At 32.0% G+C, this 16,985-nt stretch overlaps 2 protein-coding genes across 3 annotated transcripts in view; one reads left to right on the top strand and one right to left on the bottom strand.

The window, feature by feature from the left end:
• The window catches only part of LOC150105918 (kyphoscoliosis peptidase-like), a 70,606-nt gene extending 63,215 nt beyond the window's left edge, over positions 1–7,391 (top strand). Inside the window, exons 3-7 of the mRNA XM_090393681.1 lie at positions 449–564; positions 3,696–3,800; positions 4,461–4,618; positions 4,936–5,056; positions 6,043–7,391. Of these exons, the coding sequence (XP_090249807.1) occupies positions 449–564; positions 3,696–3,800; positions 4,461–4,618; positions 4,936–5,056; positions 6,043–6,895 (1,353 nt within the window). The 3' untranslated portion in view covers positions 6,896–7,391. The remainder of the gene's footprint in view (positions 1–448; positions 565–3,695; positions 3,801–4,460; positions 4,619–4,935; positions 5,057–6,042) is intronic.
• Positions 7,392–11,041: 3,650 nt separating this feature from the next.
• The window catches only part of LOC150105917 (uncharacterized), a 35,449-nt gene continuing 29,505 nt past the window's right edge, over positions 11,042–16,985 (bottom strand). For both annotated transcript variants that reach the window (XM_090394405.1, XM_090394404.1), the window contains exons 2-4: positions 13,130–13,252; positions 12,384–12,531; positions 11,042–11,967 (exon numbers count right to left, since the gene is read on the bottom strand). In XM_090394405.1, coding sequence (XP_090250531.1) covers positions 11,692–11,967; positions 12,384–12,531; positions 13,130–13,252 — 547 coding nt within the window. In that variant the 3' untranslated portion in view covers positions 11,042–11,691. The remainder of the gene's footprint in view (positions 11,968–12,383; positions 12,532–13,129; positions 13,253–16,985) is intronic.

Genomic DNA, 16,985 nt, shown 5'->3' with positions numbered 1-16,985 from the left:
GAACATACAGACCAGCGTTATCCAAAATCCGTACCAGCGTTGTGGTATCGCAAATGAATGCCCTAGCGAAACAATCAACAAGCGGTGTAAGCAGGGCACGGGAAGCTGCAAGAATCACAGGCATAGCGAAAATGTCACTATTTTCGCTATGCCTGTGATAATGGCATATGAACACCATTACAATCCCCATTTGATGGGGATCGTAATGGTGTTCATATAAGCTACTATTAAAGAATCATGAAGACTAGCATCCCATATGGATACCACTGCATTCTAATTTTCAATTTAAAAATTATAATGCAATAGATATTTAAACCTCTGTTCTTTGAAGATACCAATAAAACGCTTTAAAATAATTTTTTTTGAAAAAAATATTCTTGTAAGTGACACAAAAGTTATGTTGTATAAGATTTAAGTGTTTCATGTATTTACTATTATTTTCCCTCAGACTCCAGAATCTGCAACGTCATCTCTCAGGAACTTGGTGAATTATCTTGTTGCAAATGCCAAGAACGACCTTTTTAAAGTTCGCGCCCTTTTTCGGTGGATTGCAAACAACATCACGTGAGCAATAATCATATTTGATTAATATAATTGATTAAAATCTTCACATGATAGTCATTCTTACATTATTATTGTTGCACTGGCAAATTAATATTTTATCATGATATAATTATATAAGATTTTAATATTTTTTCTAGACCACGCTTTCTGGATGATCTAACCCTTAGTCAGCCTAACGGCACTAATACGATATATATTTACGACGACCTTCCATGATTGGGATTCACATTTAAAAAAAAAATAAAATAAAATAAAAATCTGTTACATTTAATGCCATAATGAGAATTTTTATGTGATATAATATGAATATAATACATTTTACTTCGATTCCCTTTCCGTACTGTGCTAAGTTAACACGTTTCGACAACGGCATTAATATTACAGGTTCTGGACACTGAAGAAAATCAAGTTTGATGCATTAATAAAAGACAAATATAAAAACTTTTCAAAGTTCGCCTTTAGTTTTCTTGTCACAGTTTATCTGAGGGTTAACAAATTGTTTTTTTTAAAGAATTTTGATTTTATCTTGATGTTTTTTTTGTATTTATTTATCATGTATTTTTCTTTTATTATATTTTTATTATCATTGTGCGTAATTTAATTTTTGCAAAAAATATAAAACATTTTGGAGACTTTTTTTTTTAATAAAAATGAAAGTGAAAAAAATTAGTAATAATAATAAATCTTCCGGAATCACTGTTTGGGCAGTTGGCGATAATGGCGATTACTGCTCTTTATTATTATTATAAACCTCCATGGAGTCAAAGACTCATCGTGGGAGGTCCACTGTTATACACACAGTTTATCATACCGCGCCTTAAACATATTCATTGTCTCTGCGCTCACCACACTCTCGGAAATGCATTCCAATCACTCACCACTCTCCATGCAAAAAACCTGCTCCTCCCTGCTCACACCCTCCTTATACAGTTTCCAGGGATGACCTCTTGTTCTCTTCCTATCTTCACCCATTTTGTGAAAAATCTCCGCGACATTAATCTGGTAATAACCTCTTAATAGCTTATATGTCTCGATCATATCCCCTCTCCTCTTTCTATCCACCAATTTCTGCAAATTGCATTTTGTCAATCTGTCTTCATACTCACTGATGCCTCTTGCAACAACATTCCAGGGACCAGAAACCGCCTTAGTCAAACGTCTCTGCACTTTTTTCAATACATCTTCATCTTTGTGAAAACCAGGTGACCAAATCTGTGCACAGTAATTCATATGTGGCCTGATCAAAGTCTTATACAAAGGAACTAAAACATCCTTACTTCTACAAGTCAGTGCCCTCTGCATCATTTCCATTATCTGCTCTTCACAATTTTAGTAACATGTCCCCGACGAAATGGTCCTTGTCTACAATCACTCCCAGATCTCTCATCTCCTCTGCCACTTCCAAAATATTTCCACCGATTTTGTACTCTACATCTCATCTCCGCTTCACAATTTTAAAAAATCTTACACTTTGCAACACTGAATTGATATCTCCACTCATTTACCCATTCAGCCAGTGTATGAAAGTCATCTTGCAAAGCTACAGTATCCGCTCTGCTCCTGATAGCTTTCCCCAACTTTATCTCATCTGTAAATAACTGCATATCACTTCAGACCTCTCAAATATCATTTACATACAAATTAAACAGCAATGGACCCAGAACAGATTCTTGGGGTACACCACTAGTAACTTTCCTCTTCTGGAATATCGCTCCTCCATAGACAACTCGCTGATCAACTGGCCTATAATTCAAAGCCCTACTCTTATCACCTCCCTTATGAATTGGAACAATTTTAGCCTCTATCCACTCTTTTGGAACTTGATCCAGTGAGAGACTCATGTTGAAAGGATATGCAAATGCTTTTGTTAACTCTGAAACGTTCCCTCAAACACGTGGTGAAATAGCATCAAGTCCCACAGCCTTAGTTACATCTATTCAATTCCTCATATACCTCATGTTCACTACCTAACAGTTCAGTTCCTCCTCCTTCTTCTTTCCCACTGCTTTCAAGTTCTGCATGATGTCACATTCATAAGAATGAAATACCTTTATAAATTGCTCATTCAATATCTCAACTATATCCTCCTCAGCGGTTACCATTCCTCCGTTTTCACCAATCAATCCCATCCTACCATAATCATTATTTCTTCTACTGGCCACATATCGAAAAAAACTCCTTAGGATTTTTTTCGAAGCCAAATTAAACTGAAGACAAATTACATTGTATGATGGCCTGGTGCATTCAGATGAAAATACGTTATCTACAAACAAAACATAAATGTTTTCTTTACGAAGCTGTCATTTGCAATCGTTTGGTTTTATATCCACTAAATTTCATTCCTAGCGACTAAGCATAAATCAAAATAAAAGCTTATATCTATTCTGAGATAAATGAGATATCAAAATAAAGAATGTCCTATACAAATATCCTTACCTTATTGTATTTTTTATGTATCCGAGCAATTACAATCACTACTTTAAATTGCAGTAAAATTCACTACCTCTCGTTCTCTTTTAACCTCTGCGATAGGAGTCGCTGTTGTGTTGAAAAAAAACAGCGCTTAATTCATATTTACTGAACGAAACATATGATTACTGTGATATTTCATTATCATTAAATAATAGGCGATTAATTAATATATAACATTTTATTAATATATTTTATATTTTATTTATATATATATATATAACAAATTTATATTTTATATTTTTCACAGTATCGCATACGATTAAATTTATGACGTAATCCGAAACTAGTTGCCATACCAGTGCTGCACTCCGATTAATATAATTTCGATTATTAAGTTAGAAACTAGTAAATGCACGTTTGATGGACAGAAAAAATTGAAAACCGGAAGCTAATGGCGAACGTTATTTAGTTATTTTCTTTTTCAATAACAACACTGACCGAGTGCACTGCCATCTAGCGGTCGCGATATAAAACCCATGATATTTCTTACTCTCATTCCTTAACGATTAAATAGAACTTTTCAGCTCGTTACGAAGTTTACGTGCATATTACTATTTAAAAATTAGCGTATGCTTTTATAGAAATAATAAAAATTGATGATATCTAAAAAATAAAATAAAATAAAATAAAAATTTGTCTGTGATTTTTTACTTCTCTAGTTATGACTGGAAATACATGGACGTTAAAATGACTGCCGAGGAAGTACTTCAAAGAAGAGAAGGTGTTTGCAAAGATTACTGTAAGCTGTTTGGAGAAATGTGCAGGTAAAATTTCGATATGCATCATCTTCTTTCTTTCTTACTTGTAATGTACTCGAAATTGCAACTTTAATTACTATTAATGTGTTCCATTAAAAGTGCATTTTATAGTGGTGTTATTGCTAGCAGCAGCAGCAGTAGTATAGTATGAACCCAATGTTATTATTATTATTATTATTATTATTATTATTATTATTATTATTATTTTCATTCTGAATTTATATGAAAATGAGGTTTATGCTACGAATACCGCTAGTGATGATACTCAGTCTCTTCAAAAATCGAAATATTAAATGCATTTAAAAATAAAAACAGATTTAATGTATAAGATTTAATGTGTTAATAATTTAAATTATTAATTTAAATTATTAACATCACTAATAATGTAATGAGAAAGAAAAATTAATGAAGCGAGTGTTAAAAATAGATGTAAATATAATTCTAAATTTATTATTTAAGGGCCTAACACTATATCATACTTCTTTTATTATTATTATTTTTACGCTTATTAATATAATTATTTGGGATTAAATAAGAACCATTCCATCAGTAAAATAAATATATTTATTTTATTTAAATACATAAATATATGTTTAAATATATAATAAAAATAGATCAATATATAATTTCATCCTTGACCTAAGTTTTGATTTCTTTAATACATAGATTAATCAACATACGAGTTAAAAGGGTTCATGGATTTGCCAAAGGTTACGACTACAGGCCCGGTCACAAGTTTCACCCTGGAGAGGATATTACTCATGCGTGGAATGCTGTTTTTATATTTGGAGCATGGAGGTTAATTGATACCACATGGGGTACAGGTGAGCTGCTCAGGACAGTATTCTTCATAGAATATACATATTACTTTCAATCATAGCTATCGATAATTTTTTTGCGTATTATTGTTATTTTTAAATCTGCACTCCTTTTGAATTTAAGCTTTTGTAAATTCTCTCTTTCTAAAGATTTTTAGAATTGTTTTTTTCCAAATCGGCGTCTTTCGAATTTGATAAATACTACATTTCTTCACTTATTCTGCCATTAGCACTGGCCTTGTTTTTCATCGCGTTGTGTGCTGTCAATTAAAAACGAAATCCCAAATGTGTTTACTTATTTTGCAATCGACATTTCTTTTCAGGTTATACAGATCACACAGGGAAATTCCAGAAGAAACTAAACGAACACTTTTTTCTCACTGACCCTGAAATATTAATATGGACTCATTTTCCTTATAGCGAGATGGAGAGTAATTATTCCAGGTAGGTCGGTCCCCTTATGACTGTGTCCTCAATTAATCCAATAGGGTTTGATAATTACCGCAAACGAATATATTACTGTTAATAAACCATGTTTTTTTCCTATTCGCAATCGCTGATATAGTTTTAAAAATACGAAGGGTCGCTGTAAAATTAAAGGAAACATTATTTTAATGAAAGAGCTAGGTCATTGGACTCAAACCTACATTTAAAGTAGTGATCGCTTATTACCTTAAATGCCTTAATAGAAAACGTTAACGAATTCGTGGAATCTGTAGACAAATATTAAGGAGCCATTAATGAAGTACCTGTGTTGATTGGCTTTGATATACCATTATGAAGGACATTTTATTTATAGATTATTTTCCACATTCTAACGTTTGATACTACATAAACGTTAGATCTGGATCCTAACGACACTTATTCTCTACCACTCAAGACTAGCTGTTAAACTACTATGGCATTTCAACTAGAGAAACTAGAAATAACTAGAGAAACTTCATTACCGTTGGAAATTTACAGTAATAAAAATTTCAATATACATGGTATTTATTTTAATCAAAAATCTTAACATTCTTCTGTTTTAAATTATAAAATGAAGGTTTTTATTCATAACAATATGAGTTTCCAAATGTTGAACTTTTCTGAACTATTGAGATGACCACAATGAACTACTGTTTATAATATCGTATGATTTGTATTTGAGTGTCAAAACGAATGTTGTAAATAAAGGATGGAAAGTAGAATAATGTCATGAACAAATACTTAAGTTAATGGAAACTAAATATTAGAGAAAGGAAAAAAATGATTAATTTCATTTACTTATTATTTATAAGTAAATAAATGAATTAATAATAAAAATTATTGATTTATTTATAAAATCGTTAAAATATAAAAAATATTAATAATAAATTAATAAATAAAACATAAATGAATAAATTCATTCATTTATTTTTCCGGATTTTAATATTTTATACTTTATCCGCCAGGTGGCAGCTTCTGGATAAGCCAATTTCACTAGAGGAATTCAACACCCTTCCGAAAGTTACACCTTTCTTCTTCGAATATAGCCTTCGAATTCGATCTCGTCCTCAAAATCCAGTCGTTTTTCGGGTGCAGACAGAAATCAAGATTTCCTCTCACAAACCGATGAGATACAAATTCAAACTTTTTTCAGCAGATGACCTGGAGAGTGCCTTGCTCAATAATTATGTATTCTGTCAGCTCAAAGAAGATCGTCTGCTAGGTTCGTTCGCTGTATCTCCTCTCAACGAAGGAAAATATTATTTAAAGATATACGCCCGTCCAGAGTGGCAAATGTATGAAGACTCAACTCTTAGGAATGTAGCCATATTTCTACTGGAGTGTGTTCGCGCTCGAAGATACGCCCAGTCGTATCCTCCTAACGAAATACCTTGGGGACCAACTCAAAGTTTCTACGACTACAGATTAAAACTTCTCAGTCAAGCAGGACCCGTCATTGTGACTTGGGGAGGAAAACGCAAGCTCATGTTAGAGGTATGTGAACCAATGCTTATCACACAACAAGTGTTCAATGCCGAAGGCCAAGAGTTGGACAGCAAAGGGACAGTCCAGAGAGATGATCACGATACCAGAATTACCTTTACCATAACCCCTCCAAAAATTGGTCTTTACAAGCTAATGATTTTTGGCATGCCAAAACCAAAAGAAAAAGGCAAATGGAGATTACCGCTTTTAGCTTCCTTCCTCATCGATTGTAAATTAACTAAAAACCCATCCGACGATGATCCCTACCACAGTAGTAAAAAGAAGCCATCAGGACCCAAAAAGAAAAAGATGAGGATACCTACCGTTCGTTAGCCGTCCCTTACAATCAAAAACTATTTCGATAAATTTAACAAACTATTTTTGAAATTCCCTTTTGGGACCAAGGAGAAGTTTTTAGGGGGGGGGTTCTTTTTTTTCCCAAGAACTGACAATAATCTTCTCCGTCCAGCACTAGGTGGCGCCGCTAGCCTTATGGAAAGAGATGAATGCTTCGCGTTGTATTTTTACTAAGTGCCTTGTATAAAATGTAAACCTGATATACACATATTCTATTGTATTTATTCTATGTTGATAAAGGAAAGCAGTATTTGTCCTCTCTGCCTCCAAGCCACTGTGATCATACGAAACTTTTGATACATCTCATATATGCTCGACATAAATTCGTCACTCCGTACGGTGTTCTTAGAAATATTCGGTAATCAAAATAACAACAGAAGACGTCATATGGAAAACACTGTCGAGTTTTGTTGCCATGGTAAGAAGCTATTCATAATTCTTTTCGATCAATGTTACACTTATCGGCTACGTTATCTTGGAAAATCAGTGGAGTTGCAGGAGTTCTAATCTCCCCTGCATTTTTCAATAACGTCCTTTTTTTTGTACAAGGTACACAAAATGGAGATATTATGCCATCAAATAATAATAATAATAAAAATAAATAAATAAAAAAACACGCCTTAGTCTACCAACGATACTAATGTACTGTAGGTTTAAAATATTGGGTGGATAAAAGTAATTAAAAGACAATTGAAATTATTTGTTTCGATACTAATTATACATACAACAGTGAATAATACATAGCACCTATTATACAAATAAAACAATTGTAAATTAATAGTTTGCATCATTCATATCAATCAACAGTTGTGTTATGATACGGCGCCTTCGTAGCGTAATTGGAAAAATGACGGTACGTTGTGCCCTTCGATTAGAAAAGGCCTAAGTTCGATTCTCGTCGTGACGGGAGGAATCTTTATATGGACTTCTTCAATTGAAGGCGAGTTAGCCGATCTCATACGGAGTAGAGTTTTTTCTCCCGGAAACTCGGGTTTTTTCATCCCGCATACAGACAAATTGGCCCTTCAGAACACACGCAATTTACAGACAAAAAATACAAGCTGATGGTTGTGGGCAGTAGATGGTGTTGATATAGGTGATTGGTAGTGGAGATGGAGAGTTGCACAGTAGGTGTCCTCCCGCGATGAGTCTTCGGACTCCTTAGAGGTGTCACGAATAATAATAATAATAATGTATGCTACATAAGCTCTGTTCATCGATTGATTGGTTGGTTGGCTACAAGTCAGATAGTCAGAAAATCAGATATTTGCAAAGATCCATGTCAATGGGATTCGAACCACGATTTATAGGTCGGGGATGCTATCCATACGCTCAACAAAACAACTAATTTACCAGAAAATGTAGTTTCTCAATATAACCCTAACAAATTAAACGCAAATTCCAAGATAAAATGTGTAATTAAAGAAATCCATTTACGCAATACATGGTTATATTTATGAATCTCTTATATTCACAATATTTTCTGGTAGGATTAGAAATACCGTAATTTTTAAATAATTGGGCATTTCGAAGAGAATATTGATTCCTATTTAAATGCGTTGTTTATATAGCTTCGATTACTTTAAAAGTAATTTGTTTATATTAGGTCTAATCAGATTGTGATTAAACATTTATTGATTTCATTATCACACGGTTAACCTTTTTGACTTTTTTTTTTCGATTGATGACGTCATTCCTAGTCTAAGTTATACTAATTTCATTGATAAGTTGAAGTTGGTAATTAACGTCTATAATTTATCAAACCGATATGCTGATGGTAGAGTAAAGCAGCAACAGTTTTTTTTTTTCTCTCGTTCCAATTCATTGCGAGATAAGATCCATCCTTCACTGTATCCATGCATAGCCGGGTTCTATGGTATGGTAGAACACCACTGAACATAAACAAATTAATATTAATCGCCTTGAATTTTATTAATTAGCTCACCAACTATATATATAACCTAAAGAGCCAATCACTACAATGATTAGCGAATGCTCTAAATTTAGAATTCATAAGGTTAGGCTTAACAAGACAAGCATTGATCATTGTTTTTAAAAAAATCGATGCAATATAGTTCTTTAATAACTTTTAAGCTACCTTTGTATTTGAAAATGCGGTCCTAATATCTCATAACATTATATTTGGCATTGTTATCGAAAATAAAATTCTTTGTAAATAATAATAACCTATGATAATACGTTCGTTTGAAAACATGAATAATTGTTTATTGAACATAATTGTAACTATTACAAACTATTATATTCGTTTATACATATAAGGTACTTGGGTATCGTTGTGGTTACTTTTATGACGTTATGGTTGCATCCAGCTAACAAGTGTAGTTCTGATCACTAAAAAAATAAATATTTTTAAGCTTTTTTTTTCGCCCGATTCCATAGTTAGCAGATCTTTGATTTAGGCAAGTAGAGTTTTTAACCCTTCAACTAACAAAATCGTTCATTTTTTTATGATTTTCACCTACAAAAGGTTTTAAGCCTATAGTACATTAATACCGTGAATGGATAAAGATTTTACTGTATTTTTATTAATTTAATTTTATATATGTTTGTGTTTTTATTTATTTTTTACATAATAAATACCACTTATAAACCCGTGTAGTCTTTCGGAAATTATGCATCCATTGCGCTAGATAGTCAGAAGAAGGACAGTTTTAAGTTCGATTCTACTCGCCAACTAGAGGAACTTTTTTAAGCCTTTCTTCAACCTATTCCCGAGTTTATGTATCTCCAGCATGGGAAAGTATGGTTTTTTTTCTCCAGTCTGAAGTCTAAATGGCTCGCCTACTCCCTTTGGGGAATAAAAGGCGGTAGTTTTTTTTTTTTTTTAATACCATTTAGATTGCGATCATCATTTCCCTTAGCATGCTGGAAAAATGTACCGAGCTGCAGACTTTTTTTCGAAAGATAATTAAATTTAAAAAAAAAAAAGAAGTTGGTACTGACAATGTTTCTTACTTCCATTTGGAATAAAAAGCCGTTAGAGAATTTATTTAGTAAAAATTCTTCTTCATTCAAATCAAGACAAAATTAATTTTTTTTTATAATTACTGAATTTTTGAGTAACCTGGTGATGGTGGGTGGATGCCTATATATGGCAGCATCCCTGCTTCATTGCTAGTTAAGTAAACATAACCTAATATGTAAATATTCTCCTTCATTCACCTCTAGAAGCTTTTAAAGATTGGACGCCATACTTTAGCCATCACTATCAACGACTCACCATCACCATCACTATCATCGCTATCCACGATTCAAGATTTTCAGGCGAGTGATTACAGCAGACATGCACTGCCATCTCCTATTCCTAAATCTAGCAGGTGTATATTGTCTGAAATAATGTCACTACGTTCGATTTTTAGCTAGCTGCGGAGTTAAAAAAAATATATATAAAAAAACTCAAGTTTCAGAAATCAAACCACTACTTTTTTTTGTGTCAAGTTTGACTAACTCGGAAACCGGACAAAAAAAAGAGTCTCGAAAAAGTTCCCCTAAAAAGACGACTAAAAATCGACCTTTTAATCTTCTTCGGAAGGTCTAGAGCTATAGGGGAGGAGGACCATTTCCAGAAGTGTAGGCTTGTGGAAAATGGCACACAGTCAACTTAACCTGCTCATAGAAATTTGCAAATGTCATTCTATACAAACAAAAGATGGAATTATTAAAATGTATGATAATTATATCAGATCATGAATAACTCTACTTGCATATATGTGATAGTTATTATAGGATTTCTAATTAGAGAATAATAGAGTAATTCTGATTTAATAGCCGATTCTATCAATAAACATTCATATTTCATTAAACCGCGTGCTTGATTTCTGTTGGTGCTTCGTTAAAAGTGCATCAAATGTTGAGATACAACATGAGTCAAACTTACAAATGAATTACAACTTTTTTTTTAATTGATATGTTGTAAATAAGTTTCATATGTGTACATTATTATTTACCAGTATCAATTTCTAGCAATAGCATTTTGAAATGGTATTCGTATCATTAGGAAAAAAAATTCAAACTGAAATATACGAATACTTTTCCGTCCATAACTGTAATTTTTTTCTTGTATGTACAATATACTGTTTCTCCTGACTGCTACAATAAAGATTGCCTTAAAAAATGGGTATTTTATTTTGATTCTAGCTACAAGTGACAGATTCTTTTATACTAAAACAATGGTATTTTCTCTTTGTATTAGAGTTAGAGTTTTTGTAATTGGTTTGCCTTTTCCTTTTTATCAGTAATAGATCTGAATCTTGAACTCAGTTAACATGTTAAGGACTCGTATTTATTTATTCATTTTTACCATTTAAGTTCAATTTTTACATGAAACTGATCCCACAGAGGATTATCTTAACTTTTTAATGACAAACGTTACAGATAAGATCCTTTAAGAAACTCTGATTGTAAATATTTACAGAAAAAGTATTAAAAACAATTAAAAATTGCATTCTTGAAGTATCTTTATAAACGAATTATTTCAGACTATATTCAATATCAAAAACCGTCCATATTTATGATATTCGTTCACTTTTGCGAGAATGTGAACTCCTAGATGCAATATTTTTTCTCTTGACGCTTCTACGTTTACAAGAATATGAATTAAACATTCTGCACATCTTTTATCTCTATATTTCTTAAGTCATCCAACTTAAGAAATACTATGAAGAACTTGGAGTGGTTTTATTCGATGAATGCTAACGAAAGATCATCTTGTAGAGAAAAGAGAGCTTCCTTGATTTGCAAACTGTCTTTAGTTATGCGGACGGAATATCTGGAGCCTTATATTTTGTCCTTCTTCGACTGCATGTGACTGGTCTGATGTCGTTGTAGTTATTATCCATGTGTTTGTTATCTACACATTTCTGTGTTTGTAGGTGTTGAATGCAACGTGAACAATATATGGAATTTGTATTTTCCTTATAATTCACTTTTCTTTGGGCTTCCGAGAGGTATTCTTTACTTGTATCGCTCTTGAGATAACTAGAAATTCGTTTTGATCTTTGGGACGTCATGCAAGGACACAGAACGGCCTAGAAGAGGAAAGGGGAGAAAGAACAAACAGATAAGCAGTTCTTTAAACAGTAAACATTAATTTAAACAGTGTAAAGTCTGAAATATCAAACTTTGTGGTTTAAATGTTGAAACTTCTATCAAATAAGAGTCATGAACTCTTATTTGATAGCGAAAAAATATAATAAAACAAAAGAAGAATACATTTGTAGAACACAATACCTTCTGTCGAACTCAATAAGTATGCTTGCTTGGGTGACAGATTTAAAGTATAACCTTGTGTATGAACAATAGCATTATTGTCATGAAGGAACAATGGCATCATTGTAATGCTAATTAACTAGCACCTCACCCTAGAATTTCGATCTCGGTACAACACTAAACAAAATTAGGCCTAAATGTCAATTAGTTTCCCCATTGATAGAATAAAACTCACCTGATTGGTCAGTTTTGTGTCATTCAGTTTATACTTCTGGTAGTACAACACAATCGCCTCCAGGTAAGGAAAAGGGAAATCGTTGCAATAGAAGAGGTCATTGTTCAGCTTCACTATAGAATAATGGGCCACTTCGCCGCACGTGGTCCTAAATGACAAACATCAAAGTTAGACACGTTGATTTCATTGAAAATGTTAAGCAACTAGGCAAGGAAGTCAAAAGCATATTTATCAATAGAAAATGGATTTAATAAAAGAATATCGTAAAGAAAGAGTTCTGCAAAATATTAGGAACATCTTATGACATTAATTTTCCCCTTTTTTTATGATTATGAACTATTTCAAATAAATATTCATACTATGTACACCTGCAGATGATGAATAATTACGTAAAACATTTTACGAGTATGGCAACGCCTTGTACACATAATTGGCGTTGCTTTATTCGCAGTCTGAACACGTATTTGATATTGTAACTGATGAATGGTTTGCCTACTTGTTTCTCTGGAAAATATGCAACTACTATCTTTAATTAGTTGTCCTAGATAGACAAACAAACGACCTCCGACGGTAAAATTTTATGGGCATTATACGAACAATGACTGCTGTAAAGTGCCCGAGAGCATATCGGTTTAGGAGCAAGTATCATTGTCTAGACCAGCCCATTCTACACTTGGTGATCGATGACAGAAAATAAAACGTGTCGAATGTGATTTTATGGGTTTCAGGGAAGTAAGAAGTATTACCTAAAAGCGAGGCAAATGAATTGGGTATCCACATCTTCGTATAGAAGATAAGTTCCAGGCTGTTGATCTTTGGCTCCTAGAATACAATCTACGTCTTTTTTTCTTAAAATGACAGGATCCAGTCTGAAAGATAAAGACACAAATACCTACCAAATTTTTAAAAATACATTTACAAGCAATTATATATTCTCAGACTGTTTATAGTGAAAACAGCATAAGAAATAATTCAAATAGAATACTAACATTAACTACTTATTATAATTCAGTCATCTTTATTTATATATAAATTAAAGTAATAAATCTGTACGATATGATATATTCTTGAGCGATATATCAAACTCTTAAACTGTGATTTATTTCATTGGCTTCAGCTAAATTATAAGTTTTGCATTACCTTATCTTTCCGAGAGGTCGCTGCTATCGTTATTACGAAATCATAACCACAATAGTTTACTGAGAGACAATAAATCGTAACAGTGGAATTCAATTTTCAGGTTTGGATGGTTGACAAATATTCGTTCTTTAATATTAATTATTATTAAGATAAAATGTGCTTTAATCGATTCCCTTTTATTTTCACCTCCAGGAGGATTAAATTGCATATATCAGTTAATGGTATATATAAAATTTCCTCCTAAATAAATAGCAGGAAGTTTTAGATTTTAATACGTACTTATTTCTTAATAATTAAGTGGACGTTAACTCCCTCTATGGAGATTTTTCCCTATAGAGGTCATTTCCTTCGGCGATTTCTTAATTCACCGGAGAATTAAGAAATCGCCATTATTAATACATATTTAATGATTAACAGAAATTTTCACTTACACAAGTCGCTTTAGACATCATAATGTTTTCATGCAACTTAGCCCACATGTTAGCCCACAATTATCGTCTGTTGTTCCTATGTAGCGACTAGTAGTTGAATATATTCTATTCTGAATGAATACATAAAGTTCTGCGGGCAATTCGTGGTACAAAAACAGCTGTTTACCTAGATTGGAATATTACATTCTTGCTTTTATGAGGATAATGTACTTCCTTCTACAGGGAAATGTAGTTTCGCTAAGGGCAATTGCGTTTTGTTTTCCTTCATAAACAAGTCTGTTTCTTATATATATATATATATATATATATATATATATATATATATATCTCGGATTATTTTAAAAATGCATCTACCGAAAATATAAAGTGACAGAATGAGAATAAATATAAAGAATTCATCATGAAAAATGAAAAAGTAAAAAGGTATTCAGTAGTCAATATCCGAATTAAAGTGATCCTTGTTTATAATCATGGCTCACAAGAAGCAAATAACTCACGAATGTCATTACAATAATTGTTTGTTTTTCTTTCTGAAAATTCAAAATGACTCGAATCTTGACGACCTAGAAGCAAAGTTAGATAAACATCGTTAAATATTTCTAGTTATTGTGATAATGGATATCTTAATAGGAAACTTCTAAAAGATGGTAATTGACCTACATCAACTGTCGCTGTTTTTCTTAATATTATCTATATTAAGATAAGCAGGCGATATTTTGCAGACTAATTATTAAAATTGTCGCCACTTAATTTTTTTTCTCATTGATATTTATTCCTACTAACAATACTGTCGTCATAGGATACATATTTTTATATGTTTTTACAACGGCTATATTATTGCAAAAATGAATCAAGGAAAATGATTATTTGAAGCCACTATTTCTCCTTCCATTGGCTTAATCGAAGATTTACTCAAAAAAACTGTACATATTGTAAACACCATTTAGTATTGCAAGAAAATTAACGGTCATTCTTGCCACAAACGAACAACAGAATGCCGCTTTGGTTAATAATAATAATAATAACAACTCTACTCAGCATTAAAACATAGCAATCTTAAATTAAATATAAATGCAATGCTTCTGTCATTTTAGCAACGAGAAGATAAAAAACATAATATTTTTTACTCAATATTTACTCAGTTTTTATTCAATACATATTGCTGGTTATTTTATATCAAACGGAATAATAAAAATGGGAATTATCGTCTGCTTTTCATTATACTGTATATGAAGTACGATGAAAAGCAGACGATAATTCATTCTGGTCCAGGAAAAGAAATTGCTAGCAACTAATGATACTATATAGCTTGTAAAAATTGATAAACAGATATTAATCTCTAGTGCTAAAAAGAGATTCTACGACGAGAGGTCAGAAATAAATTTTACTATGCAAGAGTAACTTTATTTAAATTAACATACTCTAATATTACTAATTTTTTACTCTATTATTCTACTCTAAATTATTCTAATATTATTATTGGCTAATAAAAATTCAGGGCTGCTGAAATTCGTCAAAATCTCAATGATGAATTTGTGTGTGTGTGTGTGTGTGTGTGTGTGTGTGTGTGTGTGTGTGTGTGTGTGTGTGTGTGTGTGTGTGTGTGTGTGTGTGTGTCGGCCACTCGATAAGCGCTCTACAAATTCGGTTTGAAAAAAATATCGGAATAAAAGACGTATCTCTTTTTTTTTAATCATCAATGAAAGCTTACGTTTTTACAGCAATTTAAATACAAACCGTAACGCTTTCTTGTATTCCCCCCCCCCCAAAGTACAATATGCGATTATCGGGACAAGCGTACTGGATCATGGACAAAAAGTTACCATAGCACTCAAATATGCACGCGTTAGCAGCATGAATATCTTCCATATGCATGTACGTAGAGATTTGTTTATGTCATGGTGTATTAATAAATGTATAGCTTAAATAAAGAATTGTTCATATATTTTCGTTTATTGAAGAAAAAACGTACAAAAACACAAACACTTCTTTACAGTAAGGATAAGTAAAACAAGTAGAAGAAAAAAAAAAAAACATCTATTAAAATAAACGGTAATACATTGTTTACCAAGTTGTGGCTAAATGGCATATACTTTTTTTTTTTTTTTTTGCTTAGTGGTTTTGTATAAAGCAGCTAAAGAATATCTCATTTGAAGCAAGTTATTTAATATAGATATAGGTACGGCACTTACGTCTACGTGTGGGAAACATCAAGAACCAGTAAACTGAAAGACTATTGGTTAATGTAGCATATATATATATATTTATTTAACTACGAAAATGTAGCATGAATCCTCGCGATTGCGATACGTCAGATTGACTTTAAAAATAAATAAATAAATAAATAAAATAATATACGATTTGATTTAAAATACTTTAGTTTCATAAATGAAAACATAAAATTAACTTTTTTAAAAAAAAATGCTAAATTTAGTGTCAAAAAATTGCGTCCGTTGTCGAAATTACAAAACTGATATCGTCATTAATTTTTAAATTCCAAAATACAGATTCTCCATAAAAAAGCCGATATTTTAAGAAAATATTTGTGAGTAGGTGCGCGCATCCAATCCCGTTCCATTGTAATCAGTAGTTTATCAGGATTGCCACTAGTTTACGAAACACCTTAGGATGCTTTATCGTACGTCACATTGGATTCACTGATTCCTGTTAGGTAAGAATTAAGATGAATTTTCAGATTAATCTATTTGACGATAAATATATAAAGGTCGTTATATAATCACTTTAATATAAATAGCCGTGTTCAGAAACGTAAGGCAATTCTCGAAAACTTTGGCTGCTTACTTTTTGCTAGGGAAAACAAAAGGAAAAAATAGACTTAGTCATCTTTAAGTTCCAAGCTTACATCTTTTTTTTTTCTTCTATGAGTTAACACAGACCAAAGCAATGAACAAATAATAATACAATGATATCATAGTCTTATTTATTCTACCGTAATCCCTAATAATAACTTCACCACAATAGTTAAAAGACGAAATGAGATTGTAGCTACAGTTACTAAGGAAAATATGTT

This window comes from Typopeltis vanoorti, chromosome 6, assembly GCF_054136105.1.
Source record: "Typopeltis vanoorti isolate ZY-2024b chromosome 6, IOZ_Tvanoo_1.0, whole genome shotgun sequence".
Classification (NCBI taxonomy): Eukaryota; Metazoa; Arthropoda; class Arachnida; order Uropygi; family Thelyphonidae; genus Typopeltis; species Typopeltis vanoorti.
Note: the sequence above shows the minus strand (reverse complement) of the source record. Positions and strands in the feature narration are given on the sequence as shown.